This window comes from Ananas comosus, linkage group 14 (assembly GCF_001540865.1).
Source record: "Ananas comosus cultivar F153 linkage group 14, ASM154086v1, whole genome shotgun sequence".
Taxonomy (NCBI): domain Eukaryota; kingdom Viridiplantae; phylum Streptophyta; class Magnoliopsida; order Poales; family Bromeliaceae; genus Ananas; species Ananas comosus.
In genome coordinates this window covers 10579167-10604722 of record NC_033634.1, presented here as the reverse complement: position 1 = coordinate 10604722, position 25556 = coordinate 10579167, and the positions used below count along the sequence as shown (strand labels likewise).

Here is a 25556-nt window from a genome sequence, read left to right as displayed (position 1 = left end):
ATTAGGATGCAAAAAATATTCTCTTTGTTTCTGTAAAAGATATCACAGTGTGAAGCTCGCGATAATTTGGCTTGTAAAAAAATATAATGCCACCTTTTTTTTATCAGGCTTTTATAGTGAAATAAAAACAAAATTAAACAATAGCTCAATGTAATTTTTGAAACTCTATGGTGGCAAAATATGAAAAAAAAAAAGAGGCTATACCACAAAGGGCAATTGGAAGTTTACCCTAGAAATTTTAAAGTAAATTAGTATTTATTTTACGAGTTTAGCTGGAATACTATTAATAGTATTTGAGTTTTTTTACTATCGAGTCTTTAGCCATTAGATCTACATTTTAATTAATTTTACCATTTAGATCGTACTATTCAACTAACCACTCACTCAACTTTAAGTGAATCATCACTAAATCCTTAGAGGACCATTATTATTCTAACTCTATAATTTTTTTATTTAGGGATTAAAAACTCGATAGCAAAAGAGTTTAAATACTATTAATAGTATTCCAACCTAATTCTTATTGTATTAGTAATAGTAATCAGGTACATATGTTTAAATTGTGTGGTTGGTAAAATAAAATGATAAAAAAGATAAATCGCTATTAGAAAATCACTATTCCCTTGACAAAAAGTAATACATACCTCAGCTTTTATTTTTTAAGTTGAATTGCTTCAACTTCTAGCTTTTTGAAAACTAAGTGATTTTAGGGGGGCAAAAAAAAAGAAAAAAAGAAAAAGAAAAATTATCAAATTCATTGGTAATTTTATCAAATTGAATAACTTTAATTATATTTTAGCAAATAAAACTAATCAATAATAATTAATAAAGTTATTAAATTTAATAAAATTTTGAACATAACTTGAGTATAAAATCTCAACTAGAAAGAGTTAATAAATAAATAATATAACATTGAGGTATCTAATTTCAAATCGACTGCATTCGAGGAGTTCCCATACATTTTTTCCAAAAAGATTAGAGACTAAAATTAAAATATAGTAACGGTTAGGGACAAATATGCAATTAACCTTTCCGAAAACTTATTCATGCACCTGTAATATGTTAGTATTTTGATTTTAAAACAAGTGATTTAAAACTTCTTCAAAAGCCCATATGTATTAAAACTTAAATTTGATCTTTGGACTTTGTGGGCAGCCCACTGTCAATGGGCCTTGCCTGGGAGCCCAAGCTTTGGTCTCTTTTCATGTGGTGTTTAGTCCCACATTGGAAAGAGACCCTCACTTGATTTGGTTTATATACTTCTTTATTCTCATTGTTATTACTTGGGAAGTGATGAGAGTGGAGCTCTTGTCTAAATACACGGAACGAGCCGAGCCGGGCGGCGGCGCGCGTGAACCCGGTTCACTTTATTTTTGTTACACTTTTCATTTTATTATTTTATTTTTGACCTTACCTGGATTAGGTCCAGATTTGGTCCAGTCGAAGGGTCGCACCTCGGGACTCAACCAGCCCCAACGGTCTACCTCGGGAAGGTGGTCTTCCCGTTGGAACCCTTCTTTTGCTCTCCTATTTACTAGGGTGAGTGGCTGGGTTAGGATAGTAGTGACATACAGAAACCCTAGCCTGAGCTTCTCCCCTTTTCTCTCTTCTCCTTCTTCTTCACTGTTTTGCTGGATCTCTGAAAAGCTGTGACGGTTCGTTCTTGCGCCACCCTGAAGCCGTGCCGACGGGGTGGACGAAGGTCGTTGTATCGCTAGGAGTGATTGCCGGCGCCTCGTACGTGGAGGGGCAATCTTGCTTCTAGGACAGTGCAATCGCACGCCTCGACTCACAGGCTCCATCTAATCCTTTATTCTCTATAGCTTTTATTCATTGCGTTCTTAATCAACGTTTCTAAAAACAGTGGATAAATTGTTTTCAAACAAAACTGTTTATACAAATATTTGACTAAAGATTTCAAAAGAGAACTAATTTTTCCAACATAATATCCCGGACGATCCGTAATCACCGATAACGATAACTCGCTGAGGCCGGTATGGCGGAGAGGAGAGGATGATGGGAGCTTCCTGATGGTAATTATGAGGTAAATTATTGCTGGATTGATAAGAGAAGACACAGAGGGGGTTGAGAAGAGCGGGAATAGAGATAGAGATAGAGATAGAGGATTGGGGTTAGAAGTAGAGAAGAGATAAGAGTGGGATAAAAAATTGGGATAGAGATTAGAGATAGAGGAGAAATTGAGAAGAGAAGTAGCAGAGAAGAAGAAGGGTTTGGAGAAGAACTTTTGGGGAAGAAAATAAACTAATTCATTTCATTATTCCTATCCCTGCAATTATATTCTTGTATATTCTTGTACCTATATATACTGCATAACACTTGTACTGAAACTAAAATAAACTACCAACTGTCTCTAGAGCAAGTGGTAAAAGGCTTGGTGGTTGGTACCCGAGACCTAAATTCGAATCCTAGTTGATTCACATTTTTAGCTAAGTTTATTTCTAAATGAAATAAACAAACCGGGTAGCGTGCTATCTATCTCTTAAAAAAATAACAAAAAAGAAAAAATAAAGAAATTAAAATAAACTATCCTATGAGGGCTAAACAGCAAAAGTGATAAATTGAGGAAGAAACTCGGGTGGGCTGCCATCTGACTTGTCCGAAGCTTGAATGACTTGCAATTGGGTAAACGGGTACCGGGTTGCCCGATCTGCATGATCCTCCAAGGCTCGGGTCGTGGGTCCGCGTTTCTCACCCGCTCCGGAAGGTGGGTCCGCCCAGCCCGATCCATCAGCTGAGTGGTAACCGGGTAAGTGGGTTTCGGTCCTCTCTTCTTCGCACTATCCCGCAACCCGGCAGGTACTGGGTCCGCGTTTTGCCTCCGCTCCGAGATCCTGAGGCTTCGACCCAACCTCCTAGACTATGTCGGACTCCCCCCCTTTCTCCCTTCTCGATCCTCCCATCGCCCCCCTCCGAGCTCTGAGTATGCCCTAGCACCGTCCGGACCTCCTCCTCTCTCCAGGCTGCTCCGCCGTCAAGCTCCGCCTTCCTCTCAACTTGCCTGCTGCCATTACAGGCTCCGCCGTCAAGCTCTTTGATGCTAACGCGGGCCCCCTTTGGCGTAAGCGGTCCTGGAGCTCCTCTTGGTCGGGTAAGTGGTTTGTCGGGTCTCAGCTCCACCTGACCCTCATTCGGCGGATAGTGGGTCCGCGATTTGCGCCCGATCCAGGTCGTTACATACTTCCTTTCCCCTGCTAAGAAGCCTCCGTAGCGAGCGCGTAAAATCCCGTTTCCTTTTCCCTCTCCCCCTCCCCCTCCCCCCAGAACCCTAATCCCTAAAACCCTTATAAGACTCTCTCTCTCGATCTCGATCTCGATCTCGATCTCGATTACGATGCCGAAGGTTTCGGCATTGGACATGGAGGACGTGCCCAAGGGGAAGCTCCCGGAGCACCTCGAGCTCCAAAGGACGCGCGTCGTGTGCAAAGGCGACGCTCCCATTCATGTACGACCTCTTTCCCTTTTTTTAAAAAAATTGTTTTTCCGAATCATTACATCCTTAAATCCTGTGAATCCCCCTTTTTTTTTTTTAAGCTCACACTGATGTGTTTTCTGATACGATTTTGAGTTTGTGTGTGGGAAAAGATCAAATTTTTGGCCTTCTTTTTGTTTTTATTTTTGGATTTGAAAGTAGAATAAAGAATTTTAGGTTAACAAATATTTCTATAGAGTAAAAGTGGTAAAAGTGTCCGGTGAAATATAATTCTTTTCGAGAATATTTGTAGTTGGAGTAATCACCATTTCACTTGTATCATCCATAAATCTTTGCATTATTAGAGAATATAATTTGAACCCTATGAAAAACATTTTATGATATTTATGTATCACCTCCTCCTTTTTACTTTTTTTTTTTTTATATATTTTTGTGGATTGAATACATTGCTTTGTTGCTGGGTAGAAAAAAGATCATTTTTTTGGCCCTTTTCTATTATCCAATATTTATTGAATTCGAAGTATAGAAAAGGACTTTTGGCAATTTGTGGTGATTTAACTGTTTAGCCTTATATATGTTGGATAGCTATGGTTTTGATACTTATTAATTTAGTATAGTCTCTCGGTATGAATGACATTTCCATGGCTATACTTATCCTTTGCGGAATTATTCATCATATCAGTTTTCTAATTTACGTTTCCTTTATAGCTATCAGTGTCCATTCTACAAAGAATATCTATTAGATTCGGCGACTTTTATATATTGGACATTGACTAATATCTAGGTGAAAGCATCTATTAGAAGATCATCATCATATTATTGTTTTAGAATTGCGTATTGAAGAAGTTGGTGTATTATGATTATGACCTTTTTTGTAAAAAGAATTTGCATTTTCTAAGGCGTGTGTTTTCTAAGCCTATATATTTATGACCTTTTTTATAAAAAGAATTTGCATTTTCTTTTTCCATATTAAGGACAGAAATTTTGCTATAGAATGCTATTGTTTCATGTGTGATGTAATGATGATGCATATTTATATCTAAAGACAGAAGGTATTCAGTACTCTGGAGCATATGCGTCGATGGGAGTTGACAATAGCTTACGAATGGACAACTTCTGCAAGAATTTTAAAATTGAAATTAAACGGCTTACAGAGGACGAGATGGAATTTGATATGATTGGAATTGATGCTTCAATTGCTAATGCATTCAGGAGAATCCTCATTGCAGAGGTATGTGCTGTACACATGTCTATGCTGTTACAGCATAAAAGAATTTGGATAAATATTACCAAAAAAAAAATAATCCGTCAAATTTACTTGTGCTTGCGCTGTGTACAGTTTTGGAAAGTCTAAGGTTCTTTACGTTATTTCTCTATTACATTTTTTATTTAAGGCTAACATGTAAATAACGCCCTTTGGATATATCGTGACTTGTGCTTTACCACCTTGATAATTAAAGCCTACAGATAGTGGCGTAACTTGCTAGATTTATGAAATGTTTGCACTTAACTATTTTCTGTAAGTTGGTAACATGCAGGGCTTTTTAGTTGGTCAAGTGTTATCTATAGGTTTTGATTACCAAGATGGTGAAGTGCAATTCACAATGTAGTTGGTCCTTTATTTGACTACTCAGTTCATATCTTATATTCTCTACCTGTGGTTAATAGGTTCCCACAATGGCTATTGAGAAAGTTTTTATGGTTGATAACACCTCAGTTATTGCAGATGAGGTACTAGCACATAGGCTAGGCCTTATTCCACTAGATGCTGACCCAAGACAATTTGAATATCTTTCAGGTTTGTACAATGAATAAGCATCTATTTTCACTTTTTGTGTGCTTAGTTTTTATGCTAAAGATTGTAGTTGCAAATATTGGACTCGTGTGCTAATTGGTGGGTCTATTATTCTTTGTCCTTCTTTACAGAAAATGATGTTCCGAATGAAAGGAATACTATTGTTTATGAATTGAAATTATCATGTAAAAAGGGTTCTCCACGGCTTACAGGTAGGTTTTACATGCTATCAACTTCAATTATGTGCATTTATTATCGGCGTGCATCGACTGCTACATGCTCAAGTGGAAATATCTCATGAATTTAGCTGTGACTTCCCATTGGAGTTCACATATTTCTCAACCAAGTGTATTTCCATTGTTTTCTTTCTAAGTTGTTTCATTTGTGGGTTAGCAATTTTTAAGTTTGCCACCTTCTGCAGTAAATCACACCGTCTACTTGTTGTCTATCTTGTTAACATAACTAAATATTTTCTAATACTTAGGATTCTCTGTCCTATGATGCTGCCTAGTCTTCTAAATAGTCAAATCTTAGGTGCGATTTTGTTGTGTTCTTATGACTTTTAATATCTGTGCAGTAAAGTCAGATCAATTGAAGTGGTTGCCGGACGGCAGTCAACTTCACAAGGAAACTCCTAGCCAGTCCGCGGAACCAAAAACATACACTTCTTTCAGTGGCAATCAACTAGAAGTCTCTAAGAAGCCCTTGGGAGTGACGTATAAAGATATTATTCTTGCTAAGCTTGGTGCAGGACAGGTACTTCTCAATTCTTGTCCTTTGTGGTTGTTGACATTATTCTGTCCATTTTGTATGATACCTTCATGAACTGTCCTAAAATTCTGTTTGGTGAATAGTTTGGAGATAAGGAAAATTAACAAAGATATAACTGTGTTTTAATTATTATGCAAGCATTTCTAATGTTTTAGGAGTTACTCTTGATGTAGAACGGAGCATCTAAGTTCGTCAGAAGGAGCTCCATATAATGTTAAATTAAGTCAGTTTTTTTTTGTTCCGAAATTGGTATGCTAGTGGGTAGCCTTGCTCTGTGACTACATACGCTCTTTTATTATATGTGTATTTGCGAATCCTATCAACAAATTAAAAATATTATCAAGTGAAGTGACAATGTTGATTTGCTTCATATATAACACTATTTACTTCAATGTGATTTGCTTCATGTATAACATTATTTACTTCAATCGGTCTAAAATGCAGAAACCCAATTCACATTAGATTTTATTCCTTAATTTCTAGTCAGGATGTGGTTCAAGCCCTAGCCATGACTTGGTAGTTTGGGTTTATCTATGCAGTGCATTTTCAATTGTTTCAGTTTTTGATATTTATGTGTTGCATTACGTGTTTTCTCATAACTTTATGTCTCTAGCACGTATCCTTTTCTCTTTGAAGTTTCTTCATTACACTTTACCGCATGACCCTTTAAATCTGCGAAATGAATATGGAGAATATAAATAAGAGCTTTGATGCAACTGATCATGTCATTTTGCATCCTTTTACAGGCCATTGAGCTTGAGGCACATGCAGTGAAGGGTATCGGCAAAGATCATGCCAAGTGGTCTCCAGTTGCTACAGCGTGGTACAGAATGCTTCCCGAGGTGAATGTTTTCTTTGTTGTAAGCTTATTTATTACATATGCATGTATCTTTTATAATCTCTTATTTTCCTTATGAAGTTATTCATCTGTTGTTAGGTTGTATTTCTGAAAGAAGTTACTGGGGCTGATGCGGAGGAGCTCGTAAAGAAGTGTCCGGTTAATGTTTTTGATATTGAAGACCTCGGAAATGGTAACTTCTCTTTTAATCTCTAGCATACACTGTTTGTCAAATACAAATTGGTTCTTTAGAAACTAGGATCGTAATTTCATTCTAAATTTTGTGATGTATAGATTGGTTGCAATAATGTTAATTTTCTGTTTCTTTGGGGCCTAATAGACTTTTCTGATGACTAGGTTGTAAAATATGCTTTTCTTTGTTACGCTATTCAAAAGACTACCTAAATTGGAGTGCAAATTGCAAACCAAACTAAACAACTTGTAAGGAGGTGAAGTATGATGACAGGGAGCTTATTTAATTGGAGAGACTGTATGACTACATTATGAAGTTAGATAAGCGTTTATGCAACGTCTGTTGTGGAGCACTACATTTGATATATGCCGCCTCTATCGTTCTTGTCTGATGGCTTATGAGTTCTGTCCATATTTATTGCATTCATGCTCTAAATCTATTCTTTGTTTTCCTTTCTTTTTTCTCCTTTAATTAGAGACAACTTGGCCAACTTTCCTTCTTTTTCCTGTCCCGTTAAATTGTTATCTGCTTTAGTTGTCCTTCACTACTTGGATAGTTGGGTGCTCTGCCATCCTTTTTATCGATGAACTTCCAACTAATCTGGGATGCGTTCCACATTTTTGCAAATACTCTCTCTTTTGTTTCTATTTTTGTTGGTCAAGGTAAAAATGTATTGGAGCTCCATTTGAAGGAGTTCGTTGCAGTATTGTGGTTGGTAGGGTTATAATAATTAATATATGAACATGTGTAGTTTGAAATATCATAACTTAAAGAAAAAAGTTATGATTTGCGTGTGTCACCATTGTTCTGAAGAAGAGCATATGGACGGATGGCTTTTGATTAATAGGCGTAGCCGTAATTTGGACGATATGGCGAGTACATCTTTTGTGAAATCGTCAAAACATTAATATAAATAGTTGTCTAATATTTGGTAAATTATATGATATGCTTTGTTTAGAGATGAATATTTTTTGCACGTGAGATGTGACACAGGCGAGGTTTGTTTTTCTCCAGTTCTTTAGAATGAAATTGAAATCGGAATCAAACTTCTGCGAGTAAATATGTATTTGATTGTTTTTTCTTATTATCTTTTTATTAACAGGTAAGAAGAGAGCTGTAGCAGCAAGACCACGAGCCTGCACCCTCTGCAGAGAATGCATCCGAGGGGTAACTGAAGAAGCCGTGGAACTAAGGCGTGTCAAAGATCACTTCATCTGTAAGTAATCCTACAGTAAATACACTTTATTCGCGCAGATAGTTTCCTGGATAAGCAACTTTGGTAAGGAGAGTCTTTCCTGGTTTAAGATTCTTGTGCAAAAATAGAATTGTTATGCTTGTTTTTTTGTTTTTCTCTTTTTTTTTTTCTCGTAGAGTTGATAGGAGTTTCAAATGTTTACTTATATTACTTCGTTTTGTTAAAAATGTACAGAGAAACCCTCAACTATAGGCCATTATGAAATAGCCCTTCGAACTTTCATTCTTCTTAGGGAAAACTTTAAATACCACTCCTGTGGTTTCACACTTTCTCACTTTGGTACTCTGTGATTTAAAGTGTATCGACTTAGTACCCCATGGTTTTATTTTTTTCTTTTTATTATCCCTTTCACTATATATATATATTTTTTGTTAAATAAGTGACAAAGTTGAAACTAAAAGGTACTAAAGTGAATATTCGATAAACCTAGTTGGGGTATCTAAAGTTTTTTGTATATAATTTAACGAAATGTTAATAAAGGAGCTAACGAAAAAAGAAAAATGAAACCATAGGGTACTAAATTGATACGCTTTAAACCACAGGGGTGGTATTTGAAGTTTGCCCTTCTTTTTATGCTTTTCATTTTTCTAAGTTATTCGCACCAAATAAATTGGGGATTTCACTTAAGGCAATGGTTATTTTTGTAAAAATTGACTACTAAACCATATGTTTCTAATTGTAAACATCCAATAGCTAGTGAATACCGTCATGTTTTAACGAAATCTCCGATTCCAACGACCGAAATAATTCAAACCGAAAAGTTTCGAGGGGTCTATCTCAAACCGTGACCATAGTTAAGGGGGTCTCCCTATAATTCACCGTCGACGAACTCAATTGTTGTGATCTGTTTTCTCAGTTACCATTGAATCTACTGGAGCTCTACCTCCGGAAGTGCTTTTCACTGAAGCTGTGAAGATCTTGGAAGAGAAGTGCAACCGACTGATAACCGAACTTTCCTAACACCCCCTTTCCAGGTCTCCAGTAACTAATGTAACGAATTCGATGCATTAAACGCAAACCGGAGTTTCGCGTTCCTCAGAAATGTTATATGTTAGCAAAATATAATCAGAAACTTTTTATGTTACCATTTTCGGAAAGAGTGATTAATCTGTGTAATATATGCTTCAACAAAATATAAGTTATCTCATGCAAGCGACTTTGGTGGGTCTACCCAACGGGTAGACTGTTCTGATTTGCATAGTTGAAACATTTGCACTGTTGGTATCCATCCGTTTTACTCGTAATTTTTTGGGTTGAAAAAGTTGGTACCTATATCCGCAAATTTACGGGTAATTTTTTGGCACCCGCGGGTATGGGTCGAGATTGCCGGGTCTACTCACCGCAATCATTGATGTAGGTTTAAGAGATATGGTAAACTTCAAATTGACCCCATGTGGTACAACACGTTTTCGCTTTGCCCCTCCGTGGTTCAAAAAGTTGCACTCGGTCCCTTTATGGGTAGCTCATTTTTCTCTTCACTAACTTGTGGTTCAAAAATGGACATCAACTATCTTATGGTTTAGCACATTTTTTACTTTTCCATACTATTGTTTTCTAAAAAAAGTTTGCTTTACCATCTAATTTAATAAAAAAAATTTCGGTGAAATAATAATTAAACTACATAGGGGCAAAGTGTAACTTTTGAATCATGGAATGATAAAGTAAAAGTTCATTACACCATAGGGCCGATTTGAAGTTTATCCTGGATAAAAGCTATCCTCGTGTAAAACCATAGGGGCCGATTTGAAGTTTATCCTAGCTAAAAGCTATCCTCGTATAAATAGTTTTACCATTTGATATTCTCTCGACACACAAAATTATACACAACCAATAAACTGTAATTTCCATAATAATTAATATTATAAGATGATAAAAAAACAAACCAGCATTCTACCTAATCTGTTTGTCGGAGTATTAACAATTCATTCTCATATGTATAGAAATAATCATTTTCTTGCTCCTAGTCAAGAAAGTAATTGCCGATAGAACATCAATTTTATATCAGCAAAATTTTCATTTAACGGCAAATTTAACCCCTAAGTTTGAATTGAATTTCAATTTCTATCTCAAATATTTGGATTGTGAAAATTTGAGTCCTCGAAGGTTGACTATAATTTCGATCTTAGTTTTATCCTTGAAATTTGACATTGATGTCAAATTCATTCTCATAGTAATATGACATTGATGTAATTTGTAATTTGTAAGTGGAGCGTAAGTGAAGCGTTAGCAGCGTAAAAGGGAGGGAAATTTCTCTTCCGCCTGGGTTCCGTAGCAATGGTGGCGGTGGTGGGAATGGAATGAGATCCTCCCTAACTCGTCTCCTCCCACCGAAATCCACCGACAGTGGCCGGTGCTGCTGCACCGTCCTCGTCGACCTCCTCGACCGATGCCGCTCGCCGGCCTCTCTCCGCACCGTCGGCTCCCTCCACGCCCGTCTGCTCCTCTCCGGCGGGGGCGGCGGCGGGGGTGGGGAGCAGCCCGCCCTCCTCGTGAAGCTCATCCGCGCCTACGCCGCCTGCGGCGACCTGTGCCGCGCCCGCCTCCTCTTCGACTCCGTGCCGGGGCCCCTCAAGAACACCGTCTTCTTCAACGTCATGATCCGCTCCTACGTCTCCCACCGCCGCCCCCGCGACGCCCTCCGCCTCCTCTCCTCCATGTCCCCCGGCCCCGACCACTACACCTACCCCTGCGCCCTCAAGGCCTGCTCCGACGCCGCCGACCTCCCCGCCGGCCGCCAGCTCCACGCCGCCGTCGCCCGACTCGGCCTCGACGCCAACCTCTTCGTGGCGAACGCTCTCATCACCATGTACGCCCGCTGCGGCCGCTCCGACCGCGCCTTCCAGGTCTTCGCCGAGATGCCCCGCCGCGACGTCGTCTCCTGGAACGCCATCATCGCCGGCTTCGCGCGCGAGAGGCGCTTCGACCGCTCCATCGCCGCCTGCAGGGAGATGGCGGCGCTCCGCGGGCCGGCGCCCGATGCGGGGACCCTCGCCAGCGTGCTCCCCGCTATGGCGGACGCCGCGCCCGCGGACATCGGCCTCGTCCGAGACCTGTTTGATGAAATGCCTGCCAAGGGCCCCATCGCCTGGAATGCCATGATCGCTATCTATTCCAATAACTCCATGGCTAAGGAAGCTGTTGGTCTCTTCGCTCGAATGGAGACGGCCGGGCCGGAACCCGATGCCTTGACGCTCGCCAGCGTGCTTCCCGCCTGCGGGCAGCTCTCGGCGTTTGGATTAGGGAAGCGAATCCATGAAATCATTAAGAGAAAGGGGATGCGCCCCAATATGGTGCTCGAGAACGCGCTGATGGATATGTACGCAAACTGCGGATGCTTGGCGGATGCACGAGACGTGTTCGACGGAATGCGCGTGCGCGATGTCGTGTCGTGGACTTCAATCATCTCGGCATACGGTACGCACGGGCGTGGGAAAGAAGCTATTGCCCTCTTTGAAAAGATGCGAGAATCGGGAGTAGAACCCGATTCCATAGCCTTTGTTTCGCTTCTTGCTGCATGCAGCCACGCCGGCCTTCTAGAAGAGGGAAGGCGCTACTTCCGTTCTATGACCAACAAGTATCGGATCGTTCCTAGAATCGAGCACTACGCTTGCATGGTGGACCTTCTAGGGCGTGCCGGCTGCATCGAAGAAGCTTATGCTTTCATCACAAAGATGCCGATTCGACCAAATGATAGAGTGTGGGGAGCTCTACTGGGTGCCTGTCGGGTTCATTCTAATATGGAGATCGGGTTGCTTGCGGCGGATGAGTTGTTCAGATTGGTCCCTGAGCAATCTGGATATTATGTCCTGTTATCTAATATTTATGCTAGAGCGGGGAGATGGGAGGAAGTTACATCGGTGAGGAGCGTCATGGCCGACAAAGGCATCAAGAAAGTGCCAGGGTGTAGTAACGTTGAGCTCGGGAGTAAGGTCCATACGTTTCATGTTGGTGATCAGTCACATCTGCAGTCAAAAATGATTTATAGAAAACTTGATGTTTTATTAGGAAGAATGAAGGAATTGGGTTACGTTGCTGCAACTGAGTCCGCACTTCATGATGTTGAGGAGGAAGACAAGGAGAGTCATCTTACTGTGCATAGTGAAAAACTGGCCATCGCCTTTGTCTTAATTAATACTGGTCGAGAGACGCCCGTTAGGATAACGATGAATCTCAGGATTTGTGGAGATTGCCATCATTTTGCCAAGCTTGTTTCTACCATCGCTGAGAGGGAGATCATCATTAAGGACACTAATAGGTTTCACCATATTGAGAATGGGGTTTGCTCTTGTCGAGATTACTGGTGATATCCAATAATCCCTCCCCATTTTGCAACATCCATGATCCGAAGACCTTCTGTGTTGATCAAGAAGCTAATGGTGAGGAAAGGTTGATTTTCGCTCCTCAATCGAACAATGGCGAGACGCTGCTTTGCGACTCTTTTGGCTGATGTTAAGTTTCATACAGAGGGTGAGCGATAGTTTGTGCATCCCTCGCAAACTGTCTGAGAAGGACACGTTGCAAACCAGAAATTTTTAGTGGAGTTGTGCGATCAATTTGAACTTTAGCATAAAGAACTCTTCGGTATATTATCCAATAAACTCCACGAAAGTTCCGCTGTCATAGATGTCAGAATGGTTGTGGATATTCCTTCGGTGCTGATTATAGAACTAGCGGCGGAGGATCTTGGACATTCCCAAAGATGTCTATTCCTGGCATTTATTATACAAATCGATTTTGAATGGAAGGATAGCAATTTTTACTGTCAATCAGGTCTCTCCTTCATAATGTGTTTCAGACTTTCAATAACCAGAAAAGGAAGGCAACAGGTTTTTGTGAAATCCTTAATTGGCCTGTAGTTATTGGCTTCAAATTCAAGTATTGTTTTCTATAGCATTTACCGCGATCAAATGATCCGCTGTGTGTTGCATATTTTGCAGCAAGGGCCGCAAAGGTGCAGTTCCAAAAGCCAATGAAAAGCTGTGCAGTATGTCACGGGTCAATCGTTGGGGCTCGACCGTGACGCTCTTGGCCGTGACGCTCTTGGGGCCACATTTGGTATTTATGTCCGTGACAAGTAGCTGTCTTTCGTCAGTTTGGGAGCTGTTAAGTTTCGACTATAGAAAGTATAAACAGTTTCTAGCAGAGGTGAACCATCTTAATCCATTCTGATAAGGTACTATTTCCAAAAGTAAAATAGGTAGTTTGTGAGAAAAATATTTAGGGAAAACTTCAAAAAACCCCCTGTGGTTTCGTAGTTTCTCACTTTGTCCCCCTGTGGTTTAAAATGTATCAATTTGTTTCCCTGTGGTTTCTTTTTTTTCTTTTTCTTATCAATTTCATTATTTTTTTTTAAATCAGTGATAAAGTTAATTTAAAGGGTACTAAAGTGAATATTTGATAAATCTAGATGGGTATCTGAAATTTTTTGTATATAATTTAATAAAATATTAACGAAAAAACTACCGAAAAGATAAAAACGAAACCACATGGGGGCAATTTGATACATTTTAAACCACAGGGGGGCAAAGTGAGAAACGACGAAACCATGGGGGGGTTTTTGAAGTTTTTCCAAATATTTACTATGAAAATTGTTTGAAAAGCTTTGGGCTGTTTGTCTCTTCGGATCTCGGAGGGTGAACTTGTGAGATGCCTAAAAATTTGTCGGTGTCGGTGTTTATTTCAGCACTGAAGTCACGAGATCGTTCGAACTATGTCTCATAAGTATATACGGATATCGGCATTTGAGCTTTTCTTGGGTGGGGAATGTAGTCGCAGACGAGTTCGCAAAACTCACATATTTCTCACTCTTTCACTTCCTGCTTCCAAATAGTTTTTTATCCTCCTACAGTCCTACTTGTGATTGTTAGAAGGATGTGTCACTTATGTACGGAAAAAAATTATGATGAAAAAATATTTTTTTTTTTTGTTTTTGCAAACGATATCACAACGTGAAGCTCGCAATAATTTGGTTTGTAAAAAAAAATATAATGCCACCTTTTTTTATCAGGCTTTTATAGTGAAATAAAAACAAAATTAAACGATAGCTAAATGTAATTTTTGAAACTCTACGGTGGCAAAATAGGGAAAAAAAGGCTATACCACACAAAGGGCGATTGGAAGTTTACCCTAGAAATTTTAAAGTAAATAAGTATTTATTTTACGAGTTTAGCTGGAATATTATTAATAGTATTTGAGCCTTTTCGCTATCGAATTTTTAGCTGTTAGATCTACACTTTAATTAATTTCACTATTTAGATCATACTATTTAACTAATCACTTACTCAACCTTAAGTGGATCATCACTAAATCCTTAGAGGACCATTATTATTCTAATTCTATAATTTTTTATCCACGGGTTAAAAATTCGATAGCAAAAGAGTCCAAATACTATTAATAATATTTCAGTCTAATTCTTATTTTACTAGCAATAGTAATCAGGTACATATCTATCTATTTCTTCTATTACATTAAAGGAGGGTTGGGGAAACCTTAGGTTGACACCTGTCCCCTAACCCTCCACTTCATTCTCTCTCTCTCTCTCTCTCTCTCTCTCTCTCTCTCTCACACACACACACACACACATATATATACATATATAATATATATATATATATATGTATATATATATATATATATATATGTATATATATGTATATATACATATACATATATATATATATATATGTATATATATGTATATATACATATACATATATGTATATATATATGTATATATATGTATATATACATATACATATATGTATATATATATGTATATATATGTATATATATATATATATATGTGAATACTATCAGCAGTAGTAAACGAGCCGTTTTACTACCTATTTGTTTTCGATGATAGAGTTTTCAAATTGACGATCGGCTCTGTTGAACATGATCTATACCACTTGAAGTATTTAGAAATCAAAATTCAAATCTTTTCGACATCATTTGCCTAATGATCAAAGAGTTTCAAAATTTGTAATTTTAATAGTCGATAAGAGGCGTTTTCTCGTTTAACGGCGTAAAGATATCCAAATCAATTGAATTTTTGTTAGAAAATTCTTTAAACTATTTAAAACAAGATCTATACTCTTGATCTTGATTATAAGACTCCTATCATCATTTTTTAAAGAATATTCATTTTCAGCCATTCATTTTTCTGTTCACTTGATGGATAAAAGAATAATATCGAAAGTGCGTGAAATTTGATTTCTAGGTAGCTTAAATGGTTTAGATCATATTTAACGGAGCCGATCGTCAATTTGGAAGCTCTATCATCAAAAATAAATAGGTAGTAAAACGGCTCGTTTACTACTGATAGAATTCTAGCTCAACTCTCTCTCTCTCTCTCTCTATATATATATATATAATTAATTTTATTAATAAATTGTATAACAGCTTATTAGTAATTAAATTTTGATATAAAAATTTAAAGTTTTGATACTTTCAAATTTTAAAATTCTAAATTCTAAATTTTAATTTTAACTTATAATATTCATAATTTTAATTTTAAATTCTAAATTATAATAATTAATTAAATTATAATATAATTAATTAATTTTATTAATAATACGCATAATAAATCACGTAATAAAATCTAACCTGATAGATACAATTTAAATCACGTAAAATATCGTTGAATAAAAAAAATATAGTATTTAAATTTTAGGAGTAAAATTTTAAAAATATAGTGTATTTCTGTGTATAAATAATTAATTTTATTAAACAATTTCATTTACAATTTTATTTTCCTTCTATTTATTAATTTTTTTAAATTATTTTGATAGATTTATCTCAAATTCTTTTTATATGTATCTTTATAAAATAAATTATTATATAAATTTACTTTGCGCATATATCAATTTTAATGACTTTTATTTAAATAGATTTAACTATTAAATTATTTTTATATAACTTTTATTTAATTAATAATTAGATTTATAAAACTATATAAAAATATTAAAAAAATAAAATTTATTATAAAAATAATTTTATATCCGCAGCATCGCGCGGGTAATTCACTAGTATGTTTAAATTGTGTGGTTGATTGAGATGGGACTTAATTATAAAATGATAAAAAAAGATAAATATATGGAGAGGCCCTCAACTGTAGCTTATTAGGAAATCACTATTCCCTTGACAAAAAGTAATACATATCTCAGCTTTTATTTTTTAAGTTGAATCGCTTCAACTTCTAACTTTTGAAAACTATAAGCTTCGTTTAGTTCAGGTATAAGCAAGAACTAGTTATACCGAAAATAGGTATAAATATGGATTTTCGTAAGAATAAGAATATTTTTTTATTTGGATAAAAATATGAGTATAAGTTGGAACTAGAAAAATTATGTTTGGATGAAAATGTGAGTATAAGGTGGAATAGTTGATATTTATAAATAGAAAATAATGATATTATCCCTATAATTGAATTTAAATTTTTAAACTTATAACTTTAAATTGAAAATTTTAACTTTTGAAATTTAAAATTTTAATTTCAAAAATTTTAATTTTAAATATAAAATTTTAAATTTAAGACCAAATTTAAATTTGAAAGATATAAAATATCAAATTTAAAATTTAAAAACTAAAAATATTATATTTAAAATTTAAAATTTATTTAAAATTTAAATTTAAATTTTAAAATATCAAATTTAAAATTTAAACTTTAAAATTTATAATTTAAAATTATAAATTATAAATTTTAAAAATTTAAATTTAAATTTAAAATAAAAATCTCTCTCTTTCTTTTTTTTCTCTCTCTCTCTCTCTTGTACCGGGGGTGGTGGAACAACTTGTTCCATCCTGTGTTTGGGTATAAAGAAGGATAAGGGGGTTATCCCTCCCTTCTTATCCTTCTTTATACCCGATCCAAACCGGCCCAAAAAAAAAAATTTCAAAGTGATTTTAGGGGGTCAAAAAAAGAAAAAGAAAAAAAAAATTTATCAAATTTATTGGTAATTTTATCAAATTAATAACTTTAATTATATTTTAGCAAATAAAACTAATCAATAATAATTAATAAAGTTATTAAATTTAATAAAATTTTGTACATAACTTGAGTATAAAATGCCAAATAGAAAGAGTTAATAAATAATATAGCATTGAGGCATCTAATTTCAAATAGACTACAGTTGAGGTGTTTCCATACATTTTTACCAATCACTCAAAAAGATTAGACCAAAATTAAAATATAGTAACGGTTAGGGACAAATATGCAATTAACCCTTCCGAAAACCTATCCTCCCACCTTACAACGAAGCCTCCATATCAAGCGCGTATAATCCCGTTTCCTTTTGTAATATTCCGGACGATTTGCAGCCTCGATGATGAAATTGATCCGAGGCTTGGTCGGCGATGAGGATGATGGGTGCTTCCGGTCGTGATGCTAAGAAAGGTAAGAAAAGAGAAAAAGAAGTAGAGGTAGAGTTGGGGATAGAGATAGAGATAGAGATAGAGGTAGAGGGGAGATTGAGATGAGGATAGGGGATTAGAGGTAGAGAAAGGTAAGAAAAGAGAAAGAGAAGTAGAGGTAGAGTTGGGGATAGAGATAGAGATAGAGATTGAGGTAGAGGGGAAATTGAGATGAGGATAGGGGATTAGAGGTAGAGAAGATATAAGAGTTGGGGAAGGAGAGTTTAGAGAAGAAGAAGAAGTTTGGGGAAGAAGATCGATTAATTTCTCATTGATGTCCCTTGCAATTACATTCTTGTATATATATATATATATATATATATATAGAGTTGAGGTATAATACTATCAATAGTAAACGAGTCGTTTTACTATCGATTTGTTTTCGATGATAGAATTTCCAAATTGACGATCGGCTCCGTTAAATATGATCTAAACCATTTAAACTACCTAGAAATTAAATTTCACGCACTTTTAATATTATTCTTTTATCTATTAAGTGAATAGAAAAATGAATGACTGAAAATGAATATTCTTTAAAAAATGATGATAGGAGTCTTGAAATCAAGATCAAGAGTATAGATCTTGTTTTAAATAGTTTAAAGAATTTTCTAACAAAAATTCAATTGATTTGGATATCTTTACGCCGTTAAATGAGAAAACGCCTCTTATCGACTATTAAAATTACAAATTTTGAAACCCTTTGATCATTAGGCAAATGATGTCGAAAAGATTTGAAATTTAATTTCTAAACACTTCAAGTGGTATAGATCATGTTCAACGGAGCCGATCGTCAATTTGGAAGCTCTATCATCGAAAACAAATAGGTAGTAAAACGGCTCGTTTACTATCGATAGTATTCTAGCTCAACTCTATATATGTATACTGCCTAACATTTGTACTGAAATTAAAAATAAACTATCCTATGGGGTCAAGCAGCAAAAAGGTAAATTTGGAGTGTGGGCCTGATAGGCTGCCAATTCGATGGTAGTTGGGCCTTTCCTGGGGCTTTCCCGATCTCCTCTGCTGATTGTCGGGCAAACGGACTCGGGTCCGCCCTTCTCCGCACTACCGGCAACCCTGCGGGTCTTGGGTTCGCCATTTCGCCCCGATCCGAGCTCCGGTTCGCCCGATCCATGCGTAACGGTAAGTGGGCGTCGGTTCCCGCCTTCTCCGCGTCACCCGCAACCCGGCGGGGCTTGGGTCCGCGTTTTACGCCCGATCCGGTAATCCGACCGCCCGATCCGCCTACTACTTCCCCCCAAATCTGTAGATTTGGTCGGATCTCTCTTCCGCCCGATCTCTTCTCCTCTCCGTCTCCGGCTACGCCCTAAGTCGCCTCCGGTTCTACTCCGCCGGCGCCTGAGCCCTTTCGTAGTCGCTTCCCGCCGGCGTTCCACCCGCACAACCTCTCGCCGGAGCGCACCGCCGAGCTCGCTCCTCGCCACCCTGCTGTTGCCCTTATTTCTGCTCTTACTATTGTAAAGTTGACATTTTTACTTCCTTCCCCTGCTAACTATTAAACTACTTATTCTTCAGGACATTACACCTTTTCCCTCTTCCCAAAACCCTAATCCCAGAACCCTAACCCTCTCTCTCTCTCTCTCTCTCTCTCTCTCTCTCTCTCTCTCTCTCTCCCCATCGATGACGATGCCGAAGGTTTCGGCATTGGACATGGAGGACGTGCCCAAGGGGAAGCTCCCGGAGCACCTCGAGCTCCAAAGGACGCGCGTCGTGTGCAAAGCCGACGCTCCCATTCATGTACGATCTCCTTCCCTTTTTTTTTATAAAATTGTTTTTCCGAATTTGTTGCATCCTTAATCCTGTGAATCCTCCTTTTTTTTAAGCTCACTTTTGTGTTCTCTGATACGATTTTGAGTTTCTGTGTGGGAAAAGATCGAATTTTTGGCCTTTTTTTTGTTTTTATTTTTGGATTTGAAAATAGAATAAAGAATTTTAGGTTAACAAATATTTCTATAGAGTAAAGGTGGTAGAAGTGTCCGGTGAAATATAATTCTTTTCGAGAATATTTGTAGTTGGAGTAATCACCATTTCACTTGTATCGTCCATAAATCTTTGCATTATTAGAGAATATAATTTGAACCCTATGAAAAACATCTTATGATATTTATGTATCACCTCCTCCTTTTTACATATATATATTTTTTAATATATATTTTTGTGGATTGAATACATTGTTTTGTTGCTGGGTAGAAAAAAGATCATATTTTTGGCCCCTTTCTATTATCCAATATTTGTTGAATCCGAAGCATAGAAAAGGACTTTTCGAAATTTGTGGTGATTTAACTGTTTAGCCTTAAATATGTTGGATAGCTATGGTTTTGATACTTATTAATTTAGTATAGTCTCTCGGTATGAATGACATTTCCATGGCTATACTTATCCTTTGCAGAATTATTCATCATATACGTTTCCTTTGATAGTTATCCGAGTCCATTCTACAAAGAATATCTATTAGATTTAGCCACTTTTATATATTAGACATTGACTAATATGTAGGTGAAAGTATCTATTATAAGATCATCATCATATTATTGTTTTAGAAGTGAGTATTGAAGAAGTTGGTGTATTATGATTATGAAGACCTGTCCTGTGTTTTCTAAGTCTGTATATTTATGACCTTTTTTATAAAAAGAATTTGCATTTTTTTTTTTGCGTATCATGGACAGAAATTTTGCTGTAGAATGCTATTGTTTCATGTGTGATGTAATGATGATGCATTTTTATATCTAAAGACAGAAGGTATTCAGTACTCTGGGGCATATGCGTCGATGGGAGTTGACAATAGCTTACGAATGGACAACTTCTGCAAGAATTTTAAAATTGAAATTAAATGGCTTACAGAGGACGAGATGGAATTTGATATGATTGGAATTGATGCTTCAATCGCTAATGCATTCAGGAGAATCCTCATTGCAGAGGTATGTGCTGTACACATGTCTATACTGTTACAGAGTAACAGAATTTGGATAAATATTACCAAAAAAGTAAATCCATCAAATTTACTTGTGCTTGCACTGTGTACAATTTTGGAAAGTCTAAGGTTCTTTACGTTATTTCTCTATTACATCTTTTATTTAGGGCTAACATGTAAATAATGCCCTTTGGATATATCGTGACTTGTGCTTTACCACCTTGATAATTAAAGCCCACAGATTGTGACGTAACTTGCTAGATTTATGAAATGTTTGCACTTAACTATTTTCTGTAAGTTGGTAAACATGCAGTGCTTTTTAGTTGGTCAAGTGTTATCTATAGGTTTTGATTACCAAGATGGTGAAGTGCAATTCACAATGTAGTCGGTCCTTTATTTGACTACTCGGTTCATATCTTATATTCTCTACCTGTGGTTAATAGGTTCCCACAATGGCTATTGAGAAAGTTTTTATGGTTGATAACACCTCAGTTATTGCAGATGAGGTACTAGCTCATAGGCTAGGCCTTATTCCACTAGATGCTGACCCAAGACAATTTGAATATCTTTCAGGTTTGTACAATGAATAAACATCTATTTTCACTTTTTGTGTGCTTAGTCTTTATGCTAAAGATTGTAGTTGCAATTATTGGACTTGTGTGCTAATTGGTGGGTCTATTATTCTTTGTCCTTCTTTACAGAAAATGATGTTCCGAATGAAAGGAATACTATTGTTTATGAATTGAAAATATCATGTAAAAAGGGTTCCCCACGGCTTACAGGTAGGTTTTACATGCTATCAACTTCAATTATGTGCACTTATTATCGGCGTGCATCGACTGCTACATGCTCAAGTGGAAATATCTCATGAATTTAGCTGTGACTTCCCATTGGAGTTCACATATTTCTCAACCAAGTGTATTTCCATTGTTTTCTTTCTAAGTTGTTTCATTTGTGGGTTAGCAATTTTTAAGTTTGTCACCTTCTGCTCACCTTCTGCAGTAAATCACACCGTCTACTTGTTGTCTATCTTGTTAACATAACTAAATATTTTCTAATACTTAGGATTCTCTGTCCTATGATGCTGCCTAGTCTTCTAAATAGTCAAATCTTAGGTGCGATTTTGTTGTGTTCTTATGACTTTTAATATCTGTGCAGTAAAGTCAGATCAATTGAAGTGGTTGCCGGACGGCAGTCAACTTCACAAGGAAACTCCTAGCCAGTCCGCGGAACCAAAAACATACACTTCTTTCAGTGGCAATCAACTAGAAGTCTCTAAGAAGCCCTTGGGAGTGACGTATAAAGATATTATTCTTGCTAAGCTTGGTGCAGGACAGGTACTTCTCAATTCTTGTCCTTTGTGGTTGTTGACATTATTCTGTCCATTTTGTATGATACCTTCATGAACTGTCCTAAAATTCTGTTTGGTGAATAGTTTGGAGATAAGGAAAATTAACAAAGATATAACTGTGTTTTAATTATTATGCAAGCATTTCTAATGTTTTAGGAGTTACTCTTGATGTAGAACGGAGCATCTAAGTTCGTCAGAAGGAGCTCCATATAATGTTAAATTAAGTCAGTTTTTTTTTGTTCCGAAATTGGTATGCTAGTGGGTAGCCTTGCTCTGTGACTACATACGCTCTTTTATTATATGTGTATTTGCGAATCCTATCAACAAATTAAAAATATTATCAAGTGAAGTGACAATGTTGATTTGCTTCATATATAACACTATTTACTTCAATGTGATTTGCTTCATGTATAACATTATTTACTTCAATCGGTCTAAAATGCAGAAACCCAATTCACATTAGATTTTATTCCTTAATTTCTAGTCAGGATGTGGTTCAAGCCCTAGCCATGACTTGGTAGTTTGGGTTTATCTATGCAGTGCATTTTCAATTGTTTCAGTTTTTGATATTTATGTGTTGCATTACGTGTTTTCTCATAACTTTATGTCTCTAGCACGTATCCTTTTCTCTTTGAAGTTTCTTCATTACACTTTACCGCATGACCCTTTAAATCTGCGAAATGAATATGGAGAATATAAATAAGAGCTTTGATGCAACTGATCATGTCATTTTGCATCCTTTTACAGGCCATTGAGCTTGAGGCACATGCAGTGAAGGGTATCGGCAAAGATCATGCCAAGTGGTCTCCAGTTGCTACAGCGTGGTACAGAATGCTTCCCGAGGTGAATGTTTTCTTTGTTGTAAGCTTATTTATTACATATGCATGTATCTTTTATAATCTCTTATTTTCCTTATGAAGTTATTCATCTGTTGTTAGGTTGTATTTCTGAAAGAAGTTACTGGGGCTGATGCGGAGGAGCTCGTAAAGAAGTGTCCGGTTAATGTTTTTGATATTGAAGACCTCGGAAATGGTAACTTCTCTTTTAATCTCTAGCATACACTGTTTGTCAAATACAAATCGGTTCTTTAGAAACTAGGATTGTAATTTCATTCTAAATTTTGTGATGTATAGATTGGTTGCAATAATGTTATTTTTCTGTTTCTTTGGGTCGTAATAGACTTTTCTGATGACTAGGTTGTAAAATATGCTTTTCTTTGTTACGCTATTCAAAAGACTACCTAAATTGGAGTGCAAACTGCAAACCAAACTAAACAACTTTTAAGGAGTTCAAGTATGATGACAGGGAGCTCATTTAATTGGAGGGACTGTATGACTACATTATGAAGTTAGATAAGCGTTTATGCAACGTCTGTTGTGGAGCACTACATTTGATATATGCCGCCTCTATCATTCTTGTCTGATGGCCTATGAGTTCTGTCCATATTTATTGCATTCATGCTCTAAATCTATTCTTTGTTTTCCTTTCTTTTTTCTCCTTTAATTAGAGACAACTTGGCCAACTTTCCTTCTTTTTCCTGTCCCGTTAAGTTGTTACCTGCTTTAGTTGTCCTTCACTACTTGGATAATGGGGTGCTCTGCCATCCTTTTTATCCATGAACTTCCAACTAATCTGGGATGCATTCCACATTTTTGCAAATACTCTCTCTTTTGTTTCTATTTTTGTTGGTCAAGGTAAAAATATATTGGAGCTCCATTTGAAGGAGTTCGTTGCAGTATTGTGGTTGGTAGGGTTATAATAATTAATATATGAACGTATGCAGTTTGAAATATCATAAATTAAAGAAAAAACTTATGATTTGTGTGTATCACCATCGCTGTGTTCTGAATAGCATATGGACGGATGGCTTTTGATTAATAGGCGTAGCCATAATTTGGACGATATGGCGAGTACATCTTTTGTGAAATCGTCAAAACATTAATATAAATTGTTGCCTAATATTTGGTAAATTATGTGATACGCTTTGTTGAGAGATGAATAACAACAGTTGTCATGGATTTTGTTTTTCGCATGTGAGATGCGACACAGGCGAGGTTTGTTTTTCCTCTAGTTCTTTGAGAACGAAATTGAAATCGGAATCAAGCTTCAGCGAGTAAATATGTATTTGATCCTTATTATATTTTCATTAACAGGTAAGAAGAGAGCAGTTGTATTTGATCCTTATTATATTTTCATTATCAGGTAAGAAGAGAGCAGTAGCAGCAAGACCACGAGCCTGCACCCTCTGCAGAGAATGCATCCGGGGGGTAACTGAAGAAGCCGTGGAACTTAGGCGCGTCAAGGATCATTTCATCTGTAAGTAATCCTACAGTAAATACACTTTATTCGCCCAGATAATTTCCAGGATAAGCAACTTTGGGTAAGGAGAGCCTTTCCTTGTTTAAGATTCTTGTGCAAAAATAGAATTGTTATGCTTGTTTTTTTGTTTTCCTGTTTTTTTTTCCTCGTCGAGTTGATAGGAGTTTCAAATGTTTACTTATATTACTTCGTTTTGTTAAAAATGTACAGAGAACCCCTCAACTATAGGCCATTATGAAATAGCCCTTCGAACTTTAATTCTTTTTATGCTTTTCATTTTTTTAAGTTATTCACACCAAATAAATTGGGGATTTCACTTAAGGCAATGGTTATTTTTGTAAAAATTGACTACTAAACCATATTTTTCTAATTGTAAACATCCAATAGCTAGTGAAGTACCGTCATGTTTTAACGAAATCTCCGATTCCAACGACCGAAATAATTCAAACCGAAAAGTTTCGAGGGGTCTTATCTCAAACCGTGACCATAGTTAAGGGGGTCTTCCTATAATTCACCGTCGACGAACTCAATTGTTGTGATCTGTTTTCTCAGTTACCGTTGAATCTACTGGAGCTCTACCTCCGGAAGTGCTTTTCACCGAAGCTGTGAAGATCTTGGAAGAGAAGTGCAACCGGCTGATAACCGAACTTTCCTAACACCCCCCTCCAGGTCTCCAGTAACTAATGTAACGAGTTCGATGCATTAAACGCAAACCGGAGTTTCGCGTTCGTCGGAAACGTAACATGTTAGCAAAATATAATCAGAAACTTTTTATGTTACCATTTTTGGAAAGAGTGATTAATCTGTGTAATATATGCTTAAACATACCCCCTTTTTTTTCTCTTCGGTTCTTGGTTGGATTGTTCCTTTTGAGCTTACACAATTTTGGTTATATTAAGTTACTATCACATGCTTTGTGTTATTCCACTTTTTTCTTTTTTGTTCTTTTGCCATGCATGCTTCGGTTATTATTACTAGGGTACAAAGTTAGGGTTAAATGTTGGTATATCTTTGGTTATTATTACTAGGGTACAAAGGAGGGTTAAATGTTGGTGTATCTTGGATACTTTCACTCAATTTTTTGACAAATAATCCATCAATAAATGCTTTTTTTTGGGGGGGCTTACTGATGTTACAAGAACCATAGAAACCCTAGATTACTTAATACATAATTTGTATATTTTTGCGATTTAAAAAGCATCTTTTAGAAAAAGTTAAAAGCCTTTTCTTGAGCTAAATTGCA

At 36.6% G+C, this 25556-nt stretch overlaps 3 protein-coding genes across 10 annotated transcripts; all 3 read left to right on the top strand.

Moving 5' to 3' along the window:
* Positions 2882–9507, top strand: LOC109720654 (DNA-directed RNA polymerases I and III subunit rpac1-like). 3 transcript variants are annotated; one of them, XM_020247908.1, is made up of 10 exons: positions 2882–3184; positions 3359–3460; positions 4494–4679; positions 5117–5246; positions 5375–5455; positions 5821–5999; positions 6761–6856; positions 6952–7045; positions 8148–8261; positions 9157–9507. In XM_020247908.1, exons 2-10 carry the CDS (start codon positions 3374–3376, stop codon positions 9258–9260), a joined length of 1071 nt encoding a protein of 356 aa, XP_020103497.1. In that variant the 5' UTR covers positions 2882–3184; positions 3359–3373; the 3' UTR covers positions 9261–9507. The 3 variants fall into 3 exon arrangements, with proteins under 3 accessions (XP_020103497.1, XP_020103496.1, XP_020103498.1); XM_020247907.1 differs by lacking the exon at positions 2882–3184 and having other exon boundaries at positions 3323–3460; positions 9157–9498; XM_020247909.1 differs by lacking the exon at positions 2882–3184 and having other exon boundaries at positions 3327–3460; positions 4498–4679; positions 9157–9498.
* On the top strand, positions 3310–25223 carry LOC109720652 (DNA-directed RNA polymerases I and III subunit rpac1-like). Of its 6 annotated transcripts, none has more exons than XM_020247903.1 (10): positions 3310–3358; positions 19368–19469; positions 20465–20650; positions 21087–21216; positions 21345–21425; positions 21802–21980; positions 22742–22837; positions 22933–23026; positions 24197–24310; positions 24866–25223. In XM_020247903.1, exons 1-10 carry the CDS (start codon positions 3350–3352, stop codon positions 24967–24969), a joined length of 1095 nt encoding a protein of 364 aa, XP_020103492.1. In that variant the 5' UTR covers positions 3310–3349; the 3' UTR covers positions 24970–25223. The 6 variants fall into 6 exon arrangements, with proteins under 6 accessions (XP_020103492.1, XP_020103494.1, XP_020103491.1 ...); XM_020247905.1 differs by lacking the exon at positions 3310–3358 and having other exon boundaries at positions 18565–19469; positions 20465–20471; positions 20574–20650; XM_020247902.1 differs by lacking the exon at positions 3310–3358 and adding an exon at positions 18566–19162 and having other exon boundaries at positions 19248–19469.
* LOC109720651 (putative pentatricopeptide repeat-containing protein At3g49142) lies at positions 10246–13138 on the top strand. Its single transcript, XM_020247900.1, has one exon. It carries the CDS (start codon positions 10598–10600, stop codon positions 12602–12604), a length of 2007 nt encoding a protein of 668 aa, XP_020103489.1. The 5' UTR covers positions 10246–10597; the 3' UTR covers positions 12605–13138.